General features: G+C 50.6%; 1 protein-coding gene across 1 annotated transcript in view; it reads left to right on the top strand.

Annotated features, from left to right (window-relative positions):
* LIMK2 (LIM domain kinase 2) overlaps nt 1-21,313 on the top strand; it is a 66,471-nt gene that overhangs the window by 5,168 nt on the left and 39,990 nt on the right. Inside the window, exon 2 of the mRNA XM_044674348.1 lies at nt 9,958-10,057. Coding sequence (XP_044530283.1) covers nt 9,958-10,057 — 100 coding nt within the window. The remainder of the gene's footprint in view (nt 1-9,957; nt 10,058-21,313) is intronic.

Consider the following 21,313-nt stretch of genomic DNA (forward strand, 5'->3'; position numbering starts at 1 on the left):
GGGGAACTGCAGGTGGTGGAGAACAGCAGGGATTGGGGGGCTGAGGTGGGGGAGGGGAGGACAGGAAGAACATGGGGAACTGAGGAGGGGAGGGGAAGACAGGAAGGTCTTGGGGGGCCGAGGTTTGAGGGGATGGCAGCATAGGGATGCTCTGGAGGAGCCCTGGGGTTCTTCCTGGAGGACCAGGTCGGGAGGCTGCCAGGAGGAAGCTTTGGAAGCTTCGTCTTCTGGGGCAGATTGGACCAAAGAGCTCCCCTTTTCTGAAAGTTCTCTTCTGGCCTGAAGAGATAAAGACTGAGGCCCTGGTTGGGGTCTGTGGGCTCTGTCGGAGGAGAAAGGATGGCAGCTTTGGGGGGCCCCTTTGAAGGTGCAGAGGGCCCCCTTCGGCCATAGGGGCTCGCTTCCACTCAGAGGGTTAGAATTTCCCTTCGGGACAAGGCTGGAGGCCTTGTCAGAGGTAGGATCCCTGGTCAGGAGGCGCCAGACACTTCTGGGGTGTGAAGGGGTTTTCCTGGGTAGGAGGAGGCTTCCCAATGGGATGGAGACTGTGAGAACCTATAGGGGGTTAAAAGGATTTTTTGGATGGAGGAATGAGAGAAGAGTTCTGAGTGTAATCTGGTAGATTGGGGCTCTGTCTTGTTCTGTGCATGAGGCAGCTGGGTGGGCAGTGTACAAAGCATAAGATCTGGAGTCAGGTAGACCTGAATTCAAATCTGTCCTCAGACACTTAACCAGTTGGGTGACCCTGGGCAAGTCACTTAATCCTGTTGGCCTCAATTTCCTCATCTGTAAAAGGAGTTGAAGAAGGAAATGGCAAACCACTCTAGTGTCTTTGCTAAGAAAACCCCAAGTGGTAACAAAGACTCAGGCATGACTGCCAATGTCTGCTTCATCAGGAGTAAAGGTTCTTTTGGGAAAATTAAGGGCTTCTCTGAGGAATAAGGGGGGGCTGTGAGCAGTTATCTTTTTGGATGAAACACTTTGTGGTTGATTGGAGGGAGACAGAACTCCAGGAGGGAATGGGTGTGCTCCCTAGGGGGTGAAGACTTATGGATGTCCCTCTCCCCAGAGTCTCTCTCTGAGAGTAGGGGTTAGTTCTAGGTTCCTGACTCTGGGGCCTTATAAGCTTTGGGGGGCATGGGAAGCAGGAACTCTGTGTTCTGCTAGGGTAAAGGGCAGATTTCTCAGGGGACTGCAAAGAATGCTACGGATGTAGAGCATTGAAGGGTACAGGAGGCTTTCTTTGAGAATTAGAGGGGTTGGGTGGAATATTGTGGACTCTTTTGAGGCTAGGGGGAGGAATTGGGGAGGGAGGATTGAACTTTGTGTGGAGAATGGGATGGAGCCAGGTGGACATCATCAGTTCCTCCAGGGTGTTGGGATGGAGGGATGGTGGTTCTAGTTTTTCCCAGGAGCGCAGGGGTTCTCTTGGTCACATTGTATAGGAGGATGCCTTGGGAGTGGGACTTTACTTGAGGTCCAGGAACTGACAAGGTTAGTTGTTGGGACCCTCCATCCCAGCTCTTCTCCCTGCCATAGCCTGGGCTAGCCTGTTTCCTGCCTTTCCCTGCTGGACTCCCTCTGTGGGGGGTGGGGCTGAGGCTGGATTCTGCAGCTAGTTGTTGGTGTGTGGTTCCCAGCAAGCCGGAATGTGGGGGTGGCCTGCCTCCATTGTCAGACCCTGCGGATCTGATGCTATATGAGTCTGTCGGGGTAGAGGGGGAAGAGATGGCTTAGAGTTAGCTGCCTGCCCTTGTTTCCTGATTGACTGGCCAGGAGAGTCACTTCCTTCACTAGAAGGACCTGAGTATCGGTTCAAACTTCCTCAAGCCAGGGGAATGGGAATCACCACTGCCGCCGGTCCTTTAACTTCTGCTTGTTGCAGTGCCAGGGCTGGGTGAGGATGTTTGGCAAGCTCTTCCTCCAGGATTTCCCCTGTTCCCATGACTACAGCTCTCCCCAGCCCCTTCCAGATCTGTCTTTGGGTTCCGCAAACCTAATTCTGAGCAACAATTGGGAAAGCGACCACAAACTGGTCAGATCCTCTAACCTTTCAGTGACTGGACCTGTTTATCAGGCAGGAGAAGGTTGCCATCTTTTCTGTCTCCTGGCCTCTCTCTGAGACTGAGGGGGTGGCCATTGCATTGCAGAATCACATTTCTGCAGATGGAGGGAAGGAGAAGGAAGCCCAGAAATCAGGCATGCTGCCTGAGGGTGAGGGATGGAGTCCAGCCTTTTCTCTCTGGACTCCTCCATCCAGCCAGTGCTCCAGTTCTGCTTAGGTCCCTCTTGTGGGATCAATAACAAGGAAATGAACACGTGTCTCATTTAGCCTGCCCAAGGCCCAGAGCGCAGCACTGGGAGAGGAAAAAGCGTCCTAGTGTCCAAGGAATTTGCAGTCTACTTGGGGGGACGCCACTTCTGGAATGTACTCCCAGGCTGCCTCCTACGGGAAGCTTTTCAGAATCCTCCCAGGCATTAGCACTCTCTCCCTCTTGAAATTGTGTCCTGTAATAAAGCGTGTTGTTGGTTGAAGGATGCCCCTTGGCCTCCCCAGTAGAATGGAAGGTCCATGAAGGCAGGGATTGGCTTTGTATGCCCATGGCCTCGTATGTAGTAGGAGCCTAAGAAATGCAGATAAAGCTGAATGGACTGTATATATGAGAAGCTCAGTAAGAGAGTGACACATGTCACGAGATAGTGTGTGATAAGCACCAAATGATACCTGCCACATAGAGGAGTGGGGCAGAAAGCGCATTTGGAACCTGAAGACTTTGGTTCTCATCCTGCCTTACCTGGGGGACTAGGGTTAAGCCCGCTGCCTTCCTGGGCCTTGGTTTCCTTCTCTGTAAAATGAAAGGTGGAAGAAGATGTTCTCTTAGGGGCCTTCCTCCAGTTCCAAATGTTGGGATCTGATGAGTTCTGAGGAAGAAGAGATTGTGTACCCGGAGGCCATACCTAAGGGGGTGTTGTCTGAGGTAGGACACAGCTGTGAATGAGGGCAGTGAAGAGGAAGGCCCAGAGGCTCTCAGGCTGATTTTAGGAGGCCAGTTTGACAGGCGCTAAGGGTTCTTCTATGAGAATAATGGAAGACAGGCATATGATGAGGGCTCTGGCTAGAACAGCTGAGAAAAGTAAACTTTTTCTTTGAAAGGATTTGGAGAAGAGTCAGTCATAGTTTTTGAGAACAGTAATGTAATCCCAACTGGGTTTTATGAAGCTTACCCCGGATGGGGTGAGCAGGATAGTTTGAAAAGAGTATAGATTGGACCCAGAAAGACTATGTAAGAAACTATTACAGTAGGGTAGGGGTGGCTCAGGTAAATAGAGTGCTGGGCCTGGAGTCAGGAAGATCTGAGTTCAAATGTGGCTTTAGATACTAGCTCACTTACCCTCTGTTTGTCTAACCCATTGGAGAAGGAAATGGCAAACCACTCCAGTATCTTTGTCAAGAAAACCCCATGGGGAGGGGGTGTCAAAGAGTGTAATGCAACTGAACGGCTGAATAATAAATAAGGGGACAGCTAATGAGGGCCCAGACTCAGGTGGTGCCAGTGGGATGGCAGTTTGGCCCCTGATTTGATGTGGCAGCAAAGGTGAGGTGCTGTTAGATACAAGATGGAAAAGGTTTGCCCAGATCTCTTTCTACCTGGTCCTTTTCTCCTCATTCTGGATTAGTTTTCTCTGCACCACTGATCATGAGGATTCTTTCCCACTCAGTTCCTGTTTGGTTGGCCCCGGTTAGCTCTCAGCCTTCCGTTTGGGGAAGACTGTGTGCTAAAGGGCACGGGAGGGTTTGCAGGTGTGTGAGGAGGGGGAACCTGCTCTGAAGTAGAGCATTGCGTAAAGCTCTCAGACCTCGTCCTGAAATGTTCATCTTTGCTCAAGGGAGGCCATTCTTAGTTATCTTCTCCCTGCCTCCACGACCCACCATTAGGCCATCAAAAGATGTCCAGCCCTTAGCTTTTTGGTTTTCAGGTCGTGAGGCACAGAGAGCCTGCTGGTCTCTCGGGATAGGTTTATATTTATATATATATATATATCTTGCTACATGTCTCTGCTCTGCCTAGAAGCAGAGAGAAAAGCCTTCTCACTTAGCTCGTTTTGAGCTGACAAAGTTCTTTTCTTTGACACTCTGGGACTCAGAGCTGCTGAGAAATGGGTTCCTTTGGGTCCATCTCCCACATAAGACTACGTGTAGCAGTAAGGGAATAGACGGTCACCTGGCGCTTATGACGAAGCCTGTGAATGTACAGGATTCCATTTGGTCCTCACAAGGGCCCTGGCAGGCCATGCTTTTATTCTGTTCCTTTCACTGATGAGGGAATAGGCTCTGAGAGGCTCATTAATAAACCCAGGGCTACATGTTAGAGATGAATTCAGGTTTCTCCCGACTCTTTCTACCATACCATGCTGCCCTCCAGGGTTGGAAGTCAGAGCCTGGAAGAGCATGAGAAACCCAGAGCAAGAGTTTGGCCATTCTTTTTCCTACAGTATATTTGTTTATAGTACTTAACCTCTCCATTTGGGGCTTTAAAGAGACTTCATTACAGCTTCATTCTAATTTCCTGAATATAAATATAGCATGTGAGAGCTGAGAAGGCCCTTAGAACAGGAGGGCCTTAAGAACACAGCATGTCAGAGCTAAGAACAGGGGATACCCAAGCTGGGAGGGACCCTAAAGAACACTTAGTTAAACCCTCTTCATTTTACAGAGAAGGAAACCTGCCTGAGATGGCCGGACCTGAGCTGTGGCTGCGGCACCACTGTGCCAATACTAGGACAGGTTTAGAAATCTCCATCATTTCAAATGATCACAGGCTTCTTTTAATTAAATTTTGAATTTGAAAATGAGACACATAAACACAATAGACACCCAAAAAACTCCTTTTAAACATTTTTAAACAGGGAAAGATGAGGGAGCAGAGTAGTGGCTGAAATGAAAACTTTCTGCATCTCCAGGCACCGAGGGAAAGCTGAGAGGAGCCTGCAGGCTCCTGTTCCCTTTAATGCTGTGTCTGGGAATCCTCCCCACAGATGTGGCAGCTTTGGAATATGGAAGAAGCTATTGGGAACACCTGTTAATCATTACCCTGGCCTTGGTGGGTGTTGCACTGAAGGGCCATCTTTCTCCTCTCCCTTTGCTATCTCATTGCCCTTCCCCCTCCATTTCCTGGTTTATCCCAGAGCTGGAGCCACACACCTGACTCCCCAGCTCCCAAGCGGCCTAGCAGCTGAACTTGTTGTTCATAAGCTGAACCCAGTTGGATGTTTGTCCTCCGCTCTTATTGTCTGATGGAACTCGAGAAGCATCAGTGATCTCTCCTGAACCAATGAGAAGGAACTCTGCTTGTCCACTTTGACCGGTTCGGTGATGTTGTTGGCCCCTCAGGGCCAGGCTGGGGAGAGCAGAGTGTCAGTAACCTAGTTAATGAGCCTAACTCAGAACCAGGCAAGGGAAAGAAAAGCACAAAAAGCAGTCCTCGTTCTTGACCTACCTGCAGCTTTTGAGCTAGTTGCTACCCCTGGGGACTTCGCCCTCTTCTGCCTTCATGGTGTGGCTCTCTCGTGGTTCTTCTCCTACCCCTCTGAGCAGGGTTTGTCCGTCTCTTTGCTGGATCACCCCTTCTCCTCCCCCCTTCACATTGAGCGTCCCCTGAGATTCTGGACAGAACCCTCTTCCTTTCTCTTCCTCAGCGGTGGCCCTGGGGATCTCATAAACTCCCACTCCAGATCCGTATTAAGGATCACAGACCTAAAGCTGGAAGAGACCACAGCTTAATCTCTATTTATATGGAGGAAACAGAGACTCAGAGAGGTCATATGACTTTTTGTTAAAGCCCCTTACCTTGTGTCTTAGAATTGGTTAAAAGAATGTTTTGGTTTATATAAGAGAGGTCAGAAAGGGACACCCTGGGGGGCATCAAGGCAGAAGAGCAAGAAGGGCTGGGCAATTGGGATTAAGTGACTTGCCTAGGGTCACACAGCTAGGAAGTATCTGGGGTCAAATTTGAGCCCAGGATCTCCTGTTTGCAGGCTTAACCTTTATCCAGTGAGCAGCCTAGCTGCCCCAAGCTCAGCTGACTTGTTCAAAGTCACAAAGGTAGGGGGAGAGTCAGGGATCAAACCCAAGGCCTCTGCGTCCAGGACCGCCCTGCATCATGCTGCCTTAGCCGCCTGTTGGACACCTCAGCCTGCACATTGCACCCATTCATCAGGGACACAGTCAGACAGTCAGAATGGAGCCCAAACTTCCCCATGTCCATGGAGGGCACAGCCATGCTTCTGCTGACCCGCTCTCATGCCCTCTGAGCGGTCCTGCGTTCTTCCCTCTCTCTCTCCCGGCCTGTAGTCTTCTAACCGAAGCTCCCTTCACATCTCTTCAGTCCCTTCCCTTTTCTCTCCTCACGTTGGCCCTGCCCTCGTGTAGGCCCTCCTCGGCTCTTTCCTGCTTGGCCTCCCTGCTTCCAGGCCTGTCCCTCTCCAACCCCAGTCCATATACCTTTATCAGTGGACAGGTTTCTAACTGCGTGTCACTCCCTTGCTCAGAAATTCCCAGGGGCTTCCCACTGACTCAAGTCCTCAGCCTGGCCTTTAATGCCCCCCAGGGTGGCCCTTTCTGACCTCTCTTATACCAACACATTCTTTTAACCAATTGGCCTGCTTGCTGCACTCTAGACTTGGCATTCCCTTTCCCACCTCCATTCAACAAGCATGTATTAAACACCTACTGCATGCAAGTTATAATATTAGATCCTGAAGACACAAAGACAAATATGAAATGGTCCCTGCCCTCAAGGGGTTGACATTCTATTAGAGATACAGGGGAGGAAATTCTAAGCAATTCTAATCAAAAGTCATTTCCTGAGAGTGGGAATGCTAATGGGGTGTTTCAGGAAAGGCCCTCCTCTGGGAGGTGGCAGCTGAGGGGTGTTTTAGATGTGACCTGTAGGGGCCCTCTGAGCCAGAGGGAATAGAAGAGCACCCAATCTAGTCAGGAGGGACCAAGTGGAAGCAGGAGAAGGGAAATGCTGTGTACTTGAAACAGCTGGAAAGGTCGTTTGATTGGAATGGTGAATGTGTGAAGAAGAAAGGGGAGGAAGTCTAGAGAGGTAGGGGGGGAGGGAGGGAAGTAGAAGGCTTTAAAGGGCATGTTGAGCATTTGAATTTTTGAATTTTATCCTAGAAGCAAGAGAAAGCCACTGGAGGCTAAGTAGGAGAATGTCATGGTCAGTTCAGTATTTTAGGAAAATCAAATGGGTAGTAAGTAGTAAATGGATTAGAAAGGAAGAGACTAGCACAGAGACCTACTGAAAAAGATCAGGCAAGAATTATGAGGGCCTAATGTAGGGTCACGGTGTGTGAGTGGACAGAAGGGATGGATTTGTTTCCAACAGGACTTGGCAACCGATTGGATACAAGAATCAAAGGAGAGGGAAGAGTCAAGAGAGACTTTAAGGTTGTAAACCTGAATGACTAGAAGATAGCGGTACTGCCTGGAGAAATGGGGGAGCCTGAAGGAAGGATAGGATTGGGGTGCGCTCCCCAGGGGGGTGTAGGCAGAAGCAGAAGGGGGGATCACGCTTCAAGGCAGAGACCTGGACTTCCTTTCCAACTTGAAAAATGGAGGATGTACAGGAATAAAAGGTGGATGGAGGAGCCAGCCAAGGATGTGGAAGAGAAGTGAAGGGGTGAAGTCATATTCGCCTGCTTCCAAGATGAGGGAACACCTCTCTAGGAGTCCAGCTTTTAGTTAATTTGCAATTGCTAAGAATTGTTGGCTGTGAGATCTGTTTGGCTGCCAGCTATACTTTGCTTCTCACCATGCCCTCAAACTTTCCCCGTCAAGCCATTTTGACGTGTTTTTCTGTCCATGGGATTGCTTCTTCTGAGTCACTCAGGCTCCAGACTTCAGGGTCATCTCTAGCCAATGCCAGATCGTGAGGCCAGTAGACAATTCAGATAACATTCTTTTGTTCACCAGAAGCTTACCTGAGACTTTTAAAGCACTGGCTCTGGGTTCAAATCCCAGGCACCCTGGCTTCTCAGGACTTTCATGTCGGCTTGGCTGTTGCACCACCCCACCTGCCATCCTGGCTTAAACTTCTGGCCATGAGGATCACCTCTGGCTCCTGAAAGGGGCTGAATCAGGGCAAGATTTCTAGGAAGAGAGCTGGAAGAAATACATAGTTGTCTCTCTGGGCCTAGGCCGGGGTTCCATTATATGAATATTCAGGAGATAACAGGTTGCCCAGTTCTCCTGGAATGCAGCCCCAGAAAGGGAAAGATGAAGTGAAGGGGTGAAGTCATGTTCTCCTGCCTTTTTTACTGCCCCCCCCAGCCCTCCAAAAAGCCCACGTGTGCCCCTAAGCCCTCCCCCCCCTCCAGGCTGCACAAGCCCAGGCCCTTCCACCAGTGGCCCTCACCTAGCTTTAGGTTTTCTCCTCCAGAAGAAACAGTCCTCTGATGCTGTGCCTTCTGCTTATCTGCGCTGGTATCTAAGCCTCTTCCTGGTTTGTGCCCCTCCCCAGTGGCAGAGCCACGTCTCTGTATAAGCTCTCTGTGTCCGAAGCACCTGGCCCCGTGCTCGGCCCCGTGGGGTGAATGAATGAGTGCTTGTTGGTCTGACAAATGTAGGAGAAGGAAGATCCTGGCTAAGCCTGCATGGGAGAAATCGGAGAAGGCCTTCTGTTGGAGGCAGGGTTGGTGGGGTATTCAAAAGGGTAGTTAGGGGTGCTGTGGGACAGCGTGAGGGCACGCAGGGGACACAGCAAGGACCCCAGCTCTAATGGACCCCCTCCTTGGAAGCAGATGGACTCTTCAGGCACAGCTGAAAGCTCTTAGTTTGGCAAACAAGGCTGTTTGGGGAGCAAGATGGATAAGGTTGATTTAGGTCAAAAACAAGGCAAGAGCCCCAGCTTGGGGGAGGTTCAGTTCCCCAAGAGAAATAAAAGAGTTTGGGTTGCAGCCTTGATGAATCGGACAAGCAGGGTCCAAAGGCTTTATGAATTTTTTTTTAACCCTTATCTTCTGTCCTCACATTGATACAGGCAGAAGAGTGGTAAGGGCTGAGCAGTGGGGATTAAGTGATTTGCCCAGGGTCCTAGGGCTAGATTTGAACCCAGGTTCTCCTGACTCCAGACCTGGTGCTCTATCCACTGCGCCACCCTAGCTGCCCCAGCCTTTATGATTTTGAAGGACAAAATTCTCATTTGGCATAGAAATTCTGACCAGTGAGCGGTAGAGGTGACCGGGCCTCAGCTGGCCTGCACTCTCCTGGTCCCTGGCAGGCCTTCTGGCTCAGTTTTGCGACGAGGCCCCTTCTTGGAGTTGGGGCTTTTCCCAAAGCCTAGACGCGGGGCTTTAAGGAGAGCCATGAGAGCTGTCAGGGGCAGCGTGAGCCCAGCTCATCGCCATCCGGGTGGCTGAGTTGATATTTCGGAGCCCTCCTCTTGCCTCTTCACTTAGCTCATCTAGGAGCAAGGAAGGCCGCTGAGAGCAGTGCCTCCCCCAGCTGCTTCCCTGAAATGCTGGGCCGTTCATTGTCCATTCATCCCCGCCGAGCCGAGCCGGCCTGGGAACATTCGGGAGCCCTGCCTTTCAGTCCGGAGGCACTCGGAGAGCCGGAGCCCGAACAAAGCTCTCTCTCCCAGACACAGGCAGCTTACAGGGACATCTCCCAGTTGGCAAACAGAGGCCTTGTTCTGGCCAAACAGGGCGCTGCCACCCACAGGGTCTGAGTCTTTGCTTGTGAGCCCTTTGGGGAGCAGACAGCGTGCTCACCTCCCAGCAGCCCTGTGAGGGACCCAGCATTATCTTAGCCCTGACCTACGTAGAGGAGGAACTGAGCCTTAGAAAGTACAGTGGCCCGTCCCAGTCAGAGCCAGCTCTTGAACCCACACCCTCCCCAGGACGCCGTCCTGCCTCCCCTCTAAGCGTCGGCCTCCTCTGTTGTAGGTGAAGATGCCTGGAAATGTCGTGGATGTGGCGACTCGGTCCCTCCTGCCCAGAGACTGTACAGGACGGTGAGCGAAGTCTGGCACATGTCCTGTTTTCGGTGAGTGACCCCCTTGTCTGCCTGTGGGACCCGCTGCCCAGCCAGGCTCTGTGAACATTCCGCCGAACAGACGTGGGGGAAAGGATGGGCTGGTTTTTGCTCTTCAGACTGGTCCGTGTTACCCTCCCGAACCTGAAAGCCCCTGAGGTGCCCTCCAGAGAGGCAGACTAAAATCAGGCCCTGGTGGTCCGAGCTTGTGAGAACAAATGAGACTCCCAGGCCCTTCTCTCCAGGAACAACAGTGACATCATTATCCTCAGGATGGCATTTCTAGAGCTCCTACCATGTGCCAGGCACCATGCTGAGCACTTTACAAATATTATCTCATCTCATCCTCACAGCCGCCCCAGGAGGTAGTTTTTGTTTTTGTGTTTTAGAATTCTTAGCTTCTGTCTTAGAATCAATCAGTACCAAGTTTTGGTTCCAAGGCAGAGGAACAGTAAAGGCTAGGCAGTGGAGTTAAGTGACTTGCCCAGGGTCACACAGCTAGGAAGCCAGATTTAGACCCAGGATCTTCCATCTCTGGACCTGGCTCTCAATGTGCCACCCGGCTGCCCTCAGGAGTTTTTGTTTATTATGCCCATCTTACAGATGAGGAAATTGAAGCTCAGTGACTTGCCCAGAATCACATAGCTAGGGAGTGATTAAGGCAGGATTTGAACTCGGGTCTTCCTTGCCTCAGCCTAACGTTCTATCCACTATACCCCCAGGTGAGGTCAGATTAAAATGACCATCGAGGTCCAATCAGAGGGACAAAAAGTCTCCAGAGAGCCCTGTGCAGCTCAAACTCTAAAGAGGGAAGAGAAAAGGGCCTGCCTGCCCCACCAGCTTTGACTTGGGGGCTGAGTGAGTGAATTGTATAGAAGCCTCAGATCTTGGTTTGGTTTGGTTTTAGCCACTACTGAAGATTTCAAACTAATTTGTAGGCAGCCACAAGGGTGGACCTCCTGGAGGCATGTAGGAGGGTTCCAACAACGGCGGGATCCCTTTCCCCCTAGTATGAATTTCCGAGCACAGTGCTGAGCTAGCCAGTGAGGCCGAAGGCCACAGAGTCTGCGCCAGCCCTTGTCTCAGTGCCCTCCTTTCAGAGAGCTAGCCTCTACCGGGATGCCATGGGGCCTCTGAAAGGAGGCGAGTGGGAGATGAGCCAGGCTTCCTCTGCCCTCCCCAGTTGAACTGGCTATTCGGAGTGGCTCCAGGCCCCTCGCCCCTTACCACTGCCAGGTCGGCACTAGCCTTTTGCCTCATTTCCTGGCATTCTGACCATTTCACCAGATTAGTGCCACTCGGGTTTGGCTTTTTTTCTGCTGCTGCTTTCCCGTTTCCCAGAACTTCTACTTTGCTCCAGGCAAACTAGATGGCACAGGAAAGCGGCCTGGCATCTGCCAGAGAATGTTAGGACTAGATGTTCATCAGGGCCATTGTTCAGTCACTTCAGTCGGGTCCAACTCTCTGTGACCCCATTTGGGGTTGTCTTGACAGGGATACTGGAGTGCTTTGCCATTTCTTTCTCCATCTCATTGGACAGATGAGAAAACTGAGGCAAATAGTTAAGTACCTTATCCAGGTCCACACAGCTAGAAAGCATCTGAAGCTGGATTTGAACTCGGGAAGATGAGTCTTCCTGACTCCAAGAAGTTGCCCCTAGACATCAGGCCCAACCCCTTCCTTTTTTAAAAAAGACATTTAAGAAAATGTCTTTGGAGCATGGTAGTAATTAGCCTTGACCAAAGAACAAAGATGGGCCCGTCTCACTTCCTCTGGACGTGGGGCCTCTGGTGGGCCAGGCCCTGGCAGAGACCCTGGCCTGCCCTCATGAAGCAGGCAGAGGGATGCACTGGCATGACAAGGTTTGCCCCTTGGCTGAACCGAATTGGCCTCTTTGGCATGCCATCAGTAGTAGCCTTGATCCATCGTCAGTAAACTTCAGGAGCTCAGTTTGAGTCTGCCTCCAAGTCCAGGGCAGATTTCAAAGATAAAATGAGACGGGCTCCTCACCAGCTTCCACAAGTCTGTCATCTCAGAAGAGTACCCACTGATCTCTGGAGCCATCGCCTTTCCTTTTCAGGCAGCTGGGTGGTAGGCACAGTGTATAGAACCCTGGGCCTGGAGTCAGGAAGACCTGAATTCAAGTCCAGCTTCACACACTGTCCAGCTGTGTGTCCCTGAGCAAGTCACTTAACTCCTGTATGACTCAGGTTCCTTATCTGTAAAATGGGGACAATAGGAACAGCTAGGTGGCTTGGTGGATAGATTACCTGGCCTTGAGTCAGGATGACTTGGGTTCAGATCCAGCCTCAGCCACTTTCTAACTCTGTGATTCTGAGCTAGTCACTTAACCCCAGATTGTCTAGCCCTTACCTTTCTGTCTTGGAGTTGTTACTAGGACAAAAAGCAAGCGTTTATTTTAAAAATGGGGATAATCACACTTTGCTCCCAGGATTGTTGTGAGGCTCCTAAGAGATGATGTTGATAAAGCGATTGTCATAGCACCTGGCACACAGTAGGGGATGCATAAACGCTTATTCCCACTCCCCAAGCTTCAGGCCCTCTTGCCCATTGGAACTTTCCCCCTTTTTCCCCATTGCATACAGAAACAATTTTAATGTTTTCTGACATTTTGTGTTCCAAATTTTCTCTGCCCCCCCTTTCCCTTCCCTGAAGCTGCAAGCAATATACTTTGTCATACATGTGCTGTCGTGTAATACATTCCACATTCACCATTTTATGGAAGAAGACACCTGGCATTCACGAAGGGGAGAACGGCCTGCTTCCATCTGTCAGCGTCTGTAGGCAGACTCCGTCTTGAGTTTCTTGGGCTTGTCTTAGAGCCTCGCATTGCCGGTAGTTGCACTTGATTATTGAACAGTATTTCTGTTACTGTGTACAAGGTTCTCCTGCTTCTGCTCACTTCACTTTGCATCAGTTCACATAAGTCTTTCCAGGTTTTTCTGAAATCGTCCTGGTTGTCACTTCTTGTGCCACATATCGGACCCTTTGAATGAGATGTCCTGAGACATTCTGTGTGGTAGAAGAATTGCCGCTGACACCCCCAGGACCCTAACAGAATTGGCCGTATTTTCCAGCGTAGCTTAGCCAGCAGTAGAAAGGTGGGATGTTCAGTACCCCGGGATGTATGGTGATGCTGGTTCCGGGTCGGACCCAGTGTACTACCTCATCCCACCTCGGATTCTCAAGCTGGGCTTTGGGGTCGGAACGTGCTCTTCTGACTTGTTCTCGGTGCCTCGAACACACCACGTGCTCTCTTCCCTCCCTGCCTTTGCCCCTGCTCTTCTCTGTGCCTGGGGTGCCTGCCTAGCCTCTCTCACCCAGGCCAAACGCCTCTTTTCCTGCAGACTCCGGAGGGAGTCTCTTCCTTCATCATGGCCCTCATAGAGACATGTAGGACTTTGGAAGGAGAGCTGGAGAGACGCTGGCCATCGCTGGAATCTCTCCTCCCTATCAGCTCGCCCGAGCCTCCCTGCGTTTTCCTCTCTGAAATGAAGGCCTCTCACAGCTCCCTCTGAGGATTCCACAGGATTGCTCTGGGAGCCTTGAATGCTGTCCCGCGGTCAGTGTATCTCAGGGAAGCTGCCTGGGCCAGGCTGCCGGCCTGCTGGCCTTCTCGGACAAACAGGGTTAAGTGACTTGCCCAGGGTCACACAGCCAGTGTCTGAGACCAGATTTGAACTCACAAAGAGGAGTCTTCCTGACTCCAGGTGCAGCACTCTATCCAGTGAGCCACCTAGCTGCCCCGACAGTTATTTCTTAAAGGCCAGAGATTCTGGTTTGCTAGGACTGCAGAGACAAAGGAAGGGGCTTTGAGGGGCAGAGGATTGCCAGATTTTATAATCCAGCTGGACATCTCTGGGAACTTCTTTCATTTTCCCCACTGCTGGTGAGAGTGGATTTAACGTGCAGAAATCTCCGTCACCTCAGGGCCTTTATAGGGTTTGCTTTCATTGCTGGCTCTCTAAGAAATTAAGGAAGTGATCGGCCCAGGTCACAGAGCTTCCAGGTCAGGCCAGAAGGCCCCTCCCTTAGCTTGGACCCAGTTCGAGGCTGTGCTCCAAAGAACTAGCCACACACCTGGACTCCTTTGTCGTGGCCCTCCGGCCCATCCGGCTTTGTAACAGGCGCCCAGAATTCCCACTTCCTGGGTGGTTCTTAATGAAAGTGGGCCCTCCTCCCCCTTTATGCTGGGGGCCAGCCTGGCTTCTAGAAGGCCTCATCTCTGGCCCGGAGCTGACAGCCTGGCCTGGCTAAAACACCGGTCCAGGGCACTAGAACAGAGTCATCAAGAAGCCCTCGAGTCACGTGTAGAAGAGCCTTCCTTGTGAGGTCTGTGGTGGGGAGTGGAGGGCAGCCAAGGGGGAGCAGGGAGGGTCAGGCTGTAAAATGAGGCCAGGACTCGGCCCTTAGGACCCAGAGACCTTGGCCCTCGCCCCCTCCCTGCTAGCCTTTCAGGCCGGCTTCTGTCACATTCAATGGAGTCGCTCCCAAGTGCCCACCGAGATTTGGAATTGGCCCTGGTGATGCCCCCCACCTAGTGACAAGAGTGGGGAGCCCAGAGGCCTGGAAAAGCCCTACTGGAGGCCCAGCCCTGCCTGGAGCCCCCATCCCGGGCCCTGGGCCAGCTGGGGCCTGCAGGGACACCACCCCACCCCCAGCCTCTTTGTTGTCCCGCTCCTAGGGTGGGGCTGGAAATGGCTGAGTTTTTATCGGATCAAACTCCTCCCCTGTTCTGTGGACAGACACGGCTGCAGTCTTGCCTCCTAATAAGATTCTCCGACACTGGCCAGTGGGGAGCCCTCCGCAGAGGTTGGGAGCCCCTTCCCAGAGGGGCCTCCAGGTCTGTGGGCTCCCGGGACAGTCTCCTGTGCACCCTCAGCCTGGAGGTCACCCTCCCTGGGCCATCCTGCCCTTCCTCAGGCCGGATGTCCTGATCCTTGTCACTTCCTTTGAAGCTTCCCCAAACAGGAGCTCCCCCTCTCCCTGGGAGTGGCGGGGGAGCCCCTGGGCCTGGGCCTTCCTCAGTCTGCAGGCGGGGTGGCTCTGGCTGTCTTATGTCGTGCCGGCCTTTTCTACGTGGCAGGGGAGGAGGACAAGACCACTTATTTGCTCTGATCTGAGGACTGTTGGGTTTTCAGGGGGGAAATCACCATTTTAAAGGCCTTCGACACCACTCACTTCACTGGGGCTCATTTCTCGAGAGAACAATCCCCAGCGGGCTCGGCTTCTTCTGTGAGAAGTGATTGCCTGGGCGCAGAGCGGAGGCCTCGGCCCTTTGTCCCACCCCGCAGAGCGGCTCTTGGAGCCATGAGACGAGCAGAAGCGGGCAGGAGGCCCGCGGCGTGGTGAGAACATCTGGCACCCTCCCTCCCCGGGTCTGGGGGCCTGCTGCCGGCCGTGGTGGCAGAATCCCTTTGTCGTGATGTGACTTTGGTTTGGGGCAGAGACAGAAACTCTCCTGCGTCCCTGACATTCCGTCCCTGGCTTTGGGGGAGCAAAGAGCAGGGCCGCCGGGCTCAGCCGGGCCTGTGCTTTCTCTCTAGGAAAGGAAGGGCCGGACGAGATGAGCCCTTTCCTGTGCCTCCGACCTCCGATGAAGTCCAGGGGAGCCATTCAGAAGGGCGTTTGAAGTCACTGATGGACATTTTAGTCAGGGCTCAGGGAAAACGAAGACGGGCATTTCCCGACAGGCGGACCCCCAGAATCTGTGCATGGCCCTCCGGTTAAGAACCCCTTTCAGATACAGCCTACCCCAAACTGGGGACAGGTTAGAAAGTTTCTCCCTCAGGCTGATCAAAGTCTGACTCCCTGGTGGGCCTCCCCTCTGTTTGGCCCTGTGGGGCAGGCAGAGCCCTTCAGAGGCCTGAAGCCGGAGGGATGCATTTCCCTCTGCCTCCCCTTCTGCCAGGAGGCTCCGTGAGCTCAGAGCCCTGCTCAAGGCCTCGGCTCCGTGAAGCTGCCCTGCCCCCTGCTGTCGCGAGGCTTCCCCAAGCCTGGCTCTGCGGCTCACCCAGGGGTGGCCCCACGCGTTTCCTGCCCGTGTGACAGAGGGCCCGACGGCCAGCAAGTCAGCAGAGCCCACGGCCCCTCGGGCCTGCTCACCGCCCACCAAAGCGTGCCTCAGAAGTAGCGGCCTAAAGAAGGAAATAGAAAACCCACCTTGTAGGACCAGGCTGTGTGCCGAGCACTTTACAACTCGCCCACATGGAACAGCCCTGGGAGGCAGGTGCCCTTGCTATCCCCATTTTGTGGATGAGGAAACTGAGGCAGGCAAAGATTTATGCCCCTAAAGTTATCGCTGGCCTTGTCCAGACAGGGTGGAAGGCCAACAAAGTAATGCACGTTTCTGGGAAAAGGGATGCCCTTAGCAGGACTTTCTGAGAGTAATAAATGGCAGGGAGTGTGCATTAGGATCTTCTAGTCAAGTCTGCAGGCCTTTATGAAGGGCCTGCTGTGTGCCAGGGCCTGTGCTGCATGCTGGGGGTACAAAAAGGCAGAAGACAGCCCCTGCCCTCCAGGAGCTCCCGGCTGACAGGAGCATCTCAGAGGAGGCGCAGAGATGGAGGAGAATCAGACTCCTGCTAAAGGGAGGACTTGAGCCGAGACCGAAAGGGGGCCGGGGAAGCTGGGAGGCAGACGAAGGGCGAGAGCCAGAGAAAACAGCTGGAGTTGGCCTGTGGAGAGTCCCGTTTGAGGAACGCTAAGGAGGCCCTGTCACTGGATCACAGTCTTGTAGATGAGTAAACTGAGGCAGGCAGAGGCTAAGTTACTTGCCTGGGGTGGGGTCACTCGGCCAAGAAGTGTCTGAGGTGCCTGGCCCCCTGAGCTCAAATGGGCAGGAAGGGAAAGCAGAGTTTGCTGTAGGCTTCTGTTTCTTTTCTTTTCTTTTTCTTGTCAATACAGTTTTTTTAATATTTGCTTTTTGACATTTTGCAATCCGTGCTCTCTCTCCCGGGCCTCCCCGCCCAAGAAGGCAGGCGATAGGATTCAGGTTGTGCACAGATTGCCCTACCAGCCAGGCTTCCATGTTCCCGTTTGTCTCTGCCTAGCCTAGATTTGAGGCCCCATCGCTGCTCACGCTGTAGCCCTCAAGAGCGTGCCGTGCCCCAAAACCTGGGCCTTGCCTTTCTCCTCAGACCTCGGCTCTTTGTTTCTTGCTTGTAGTCACCTTAACACGACCTGAAGGCCCTTTTCTTCTGAGCTCACCTTAAACCGGATTCCAGTTACTCAAACTTTTCCATTTCCTTCACTGGAGTCTTGGGAACACGAGGGGACAGCCTGCTTTGTAACCAAATACTTAAGAATCTGTGATTTCATCAGGGGCCCCTCCCTCCCGGGCCCTCACTGAGCCTCTCCCCCTTTTCCAGGTGGCTCTCAGCGGTCGGACACGTGGCCCATCGTTGGCTCAAAGCCTTCCTACCTTGACAGGACCCATCCGAGCTCTGTGTCGCTGGCATCCCCCGAAGGTGCCATGAGGCATCTAGTGAGGGTCCTGAGCCTTCATCCAGAAACTAAGGAGATCTGGCTGGGGGAAATTTCAAAAATTAGAAACAGGAAGAAAGAAAGAAAAAAGAAAAAAAAGAAAGAAAAGAGGGAGAGAGGGAAGCCAGCAAGCTAGCTCACTCCACTGAAAGTTTCATTTTCTCTTGCCCAAGGCCAGAGATCTAAGAAGGCCAGCTCTACCAAACACCCAGAGCCGCTGCTCTAGTGAGTGAGGAACCAGATCCAAGCCCAGGAGCCGGAGAGTGGCCAGGGTTGATTCCCCCCCAAGCTGGGAACTCTAAAGACACAGCTTGGATCATCCCTTTGTATTGCCTTATCTTAATTATCTGATTATTTGTGCATTTATGCTCTCCCAGCTGATTGCTTACTGTCTTAATACTGATGTGCTGAATTGTTTGATTTAATTTATTTGGCTGACATTATTCCCCTTGGGGTCAGTCAGCGGGATCCACAAGCAGTAGGCAGTAGGTGAGAGCACTTGGGGGGGGCAAAGGCTTGTCTCCAAATGACTCTAGACCACATTGGATAGAGAGCCAGGCCTGGATTCTGGAGGTCCTGCCTTTAAATATGACCTCAAACACTTCCTCTCTGACCCTGGGCAAGCCTACTTACCCCTGTTTGCCTAGCCTTTGCCCTTCTCTCAGAGTTGTTCCTGGGACATAAGGTAAAGGTTTTAAAAAACAAGAAGAGACATTAGGATGGAAACGCACAGATGTGGAAGTTAGATCTACATTTCATTTCTAGCTCTAGGACTTTCTAGTTGTATGACCTTGGACAAGTCCCTTCTGATCCTTTCTCCTTTTTTTTTTTTTTTAATGAATACATTTTGTTTGAAGTCACAAAATTTTTATTCTGAAAAGTACCAAAAGGTAAACAGATATTCAATGCCAGGTTTTCCTCAGTTTATACACTTAAACTCAATTCTTTTTTCTTGTTTTCTACAATAAATGTGTTTCTGGATACTGTAAATTGAATCATTTTTTAAATGAACCAGGACTATATTGTTGGACTGATTACTTCAGAAGTTCCTTCCATCTCTGAAAATCTATGTTTTTCCCCATCAAATAATGGACAAATCTATATGAAGCACATACTTTTTTTAAATTTGAATTTTTTATTTTAGTATATTTCCACATAAGTTGTCCAGAGTTGTATGATCCATATTGTTTCCCTTCCTTCTTCCCTCCCTCCTCCCAAGCTGACAAGCAATTCAATCTGGGTATATATACATGTATTGTCTTGCAAAACATATTTCCTTATTCTTCATTTTTGTAAGTGAATAGTCTTATAAAACCCAAACTCCAAAACATATACCCAAATAAACAAGTGATAAATCATATGCTTTGCATCTCTACTCCAGCAGTTCTTTCTCTGGAGGTGGGGAGCATTCTTTTCATTAAGTCCTTCACAATTGTCCTGGATCATTGTATTGCTGTTAGTAGCAAAGTCTATCACGTTCAATTGTTCCACAATGTTGCTGTTACTGTGTACAATGTTCTCCTGGTTCTGCTCCTTTACACTCTGCATCAATTACTGGAGGTCTTTCCAAGTTCACATGGAATTCCTCCAGTTTATTATTCCTTTGAGCACAACAGTATTCTATCACCATCATATACCAAAGATTGTTCAGCCATTCCCCAATTGAGGGACATCCCTTTGGCATATGAAGCATATTCTTTTTAACACTCTTTATAACAGTCTCTGCTTGAAGACCAAAGTGCTGGGGAGCTCACTGCCTCTCCATTTGGGGGCATCTCTTGGAAAAGTAAGTCTTCCCTATTTAGAGCAAAAATATGCTTCTTCGTTACTTCTGTCCATTCTTCCTCCTTCTCCCTTCTGAAAAACAACCCTAATACCTCCTTCCTGTGAGCATCCTTCAGGTACTAGTGGATAGCTCCCATGGCCTGCCCAAACCTTTTCTTTCTCAGGCTAAAAAACATCCCACTTCCTACTAATAACCCATTCTGACTCCAAGATTCTGTAAGTTTACATTTTCTCATTTGTATTGTGGTCTCCTATTGTCAGATACCTTTTTTCCTTTGGCATTCTCCTAACTTGAGGAATCCTGACCAAAAATGAGAATAATGGTTCACAAGGTTATTGAGAGAGAGCAATGCTTTGTAAAATACCTTAGAAATGGGGGGCAGCTGGGTAGCTCAGTGGAGTGAGAGTCAGGCCTAGAGCTGGGAGGTCCTAGGTTCAAACCCGGCCTCAGCCACTTCCCAGCTGTGTGACCCTGGGCAAGTCACTTGACCCCCATTGCCCACCCTTACCAATCTTCCACCTATGAGACAATACACCAAAGTACAAGGGTTTAAAAAAAATGAATATTAATAAATGTTTAAAAAAAAAAACAGGTCATGAGGGCAGTTATAGGTGGCTTAGTGCGTTGAGAGAGTGCCTAAAGACAGGAGGGCCTGGGTTCAAATCTGGTCTCAGACACTTTCTAGCTGCATGACCCTGTGCAAGTCACTTAACCCCTATGGCCTACCCTTTATTGCTCTTCTGCCTTGAACCCAATACACATTATTGATTCTAAGATGGAAGGTAAGGGTTAAAAACAAAACAAAACACAGCTTGTGTTCAATAGACTAATCCCATTTCTTTTTTTTTTTTTTGTCACTTTTATTAGTATAATTTATCCACAATTCCCAGCCCTTTGCCCCACTCCCCACATCACAGAAGGCATCATTTGGAAGACGGGCTTGTTCTTACAAATTGTCTTTCATATTTCCACCTTTCAGTTCACTCTCTGAAGTGAAGGCAACATTCCCAATTTGATCTTCAAGAATTGAATCAGTAACTGTGTATGATGTTCTCTTGGTTCCACTCATTCCACTATTCATTATCACGTGTAGTAGTTTTTTCCAAGCTTGTTTAAAGTCATCCTGCTCATCGTTTCTTATGGCACAACAGCGTTCCCTCACAATCATACACCACAATTCATTTAGCCACCTTCCAATTGATGAGCATCTCCTCAACATCCAGTTCTTTGCCACCCCCAAGAGAGCCGCTAGAGATATTTTGGAACTTGTAGGTTCTTTTCCCATTCCTTGATCCCCTTGGGAAACAGACCCAGCAAGGGTGTACACAGTTTTATAACTCTCTGGGTGTATTCCCAAATTGTTTTCCAGCATGGTTGGATTAGTTCACAATTCCACCAATGGTGCATTAGTGTCCCCATTTTCCCACATCCCTTGCCCCTCTGTCATTTTAGCCAGTCTCCTGGGTGTGAGGTAGATCTCTCCGAATTGTTTTGATTTGCATTTCTCTAATCAGCAGTGATTTCAAGCATTTTATAATATACCTATCTATGGCTCTGATTTCTTTATCTAAAAATTGTCCGCTCTTTTCTTTTGCCTGTTTGTCACCTGGGGGATGGCTCTCATTCTCAAAAACTTGAACGAGTTCTCCATATACTTTAGGTGGGAGGCCTCTCTCGGAAAGACTGGCTTTAGAAATTTTCCCCATTTTCTACTTTCCTTCTAACCTTGGCAACATTTGTTTTACGTACAAAAACCTTTTCAATTTAATGTACTCAAACTTATTTCACAGCAGCGCTCTTCCTCCCCATTTATTTTTTTGACAAGGTCACTGAGCTGGTAGATGAGGGAAATGGTAGAGACAGAGTGTGCTTAGATTCAAACAGAGCTTTTGGCCAAGGAGCTCATGCTGTTCTTGTGGAGAAGGTGAGGGAAGCAGAAGGACACGGATTTAGGACCGCATTGGGTGAGAGGAGCT

The sequence above is a fragment of the Gracilinanus agilis genome, chromosome 1 (assembly GCF_016433145.1).
Source record: "Gracilinanus agilis isolate LMUSP501 chromosome 1, AgileGrace, whole genome shotgun sequence".
In the NCBI taxonomy this organism is placed as follows: domain Eukaryota; kingdom Metazoa; phylum Chordata; class Mammalia; order Didelphimorphia; family Didelphidae; genus Gracilinanus; species Gracilinanus agilis.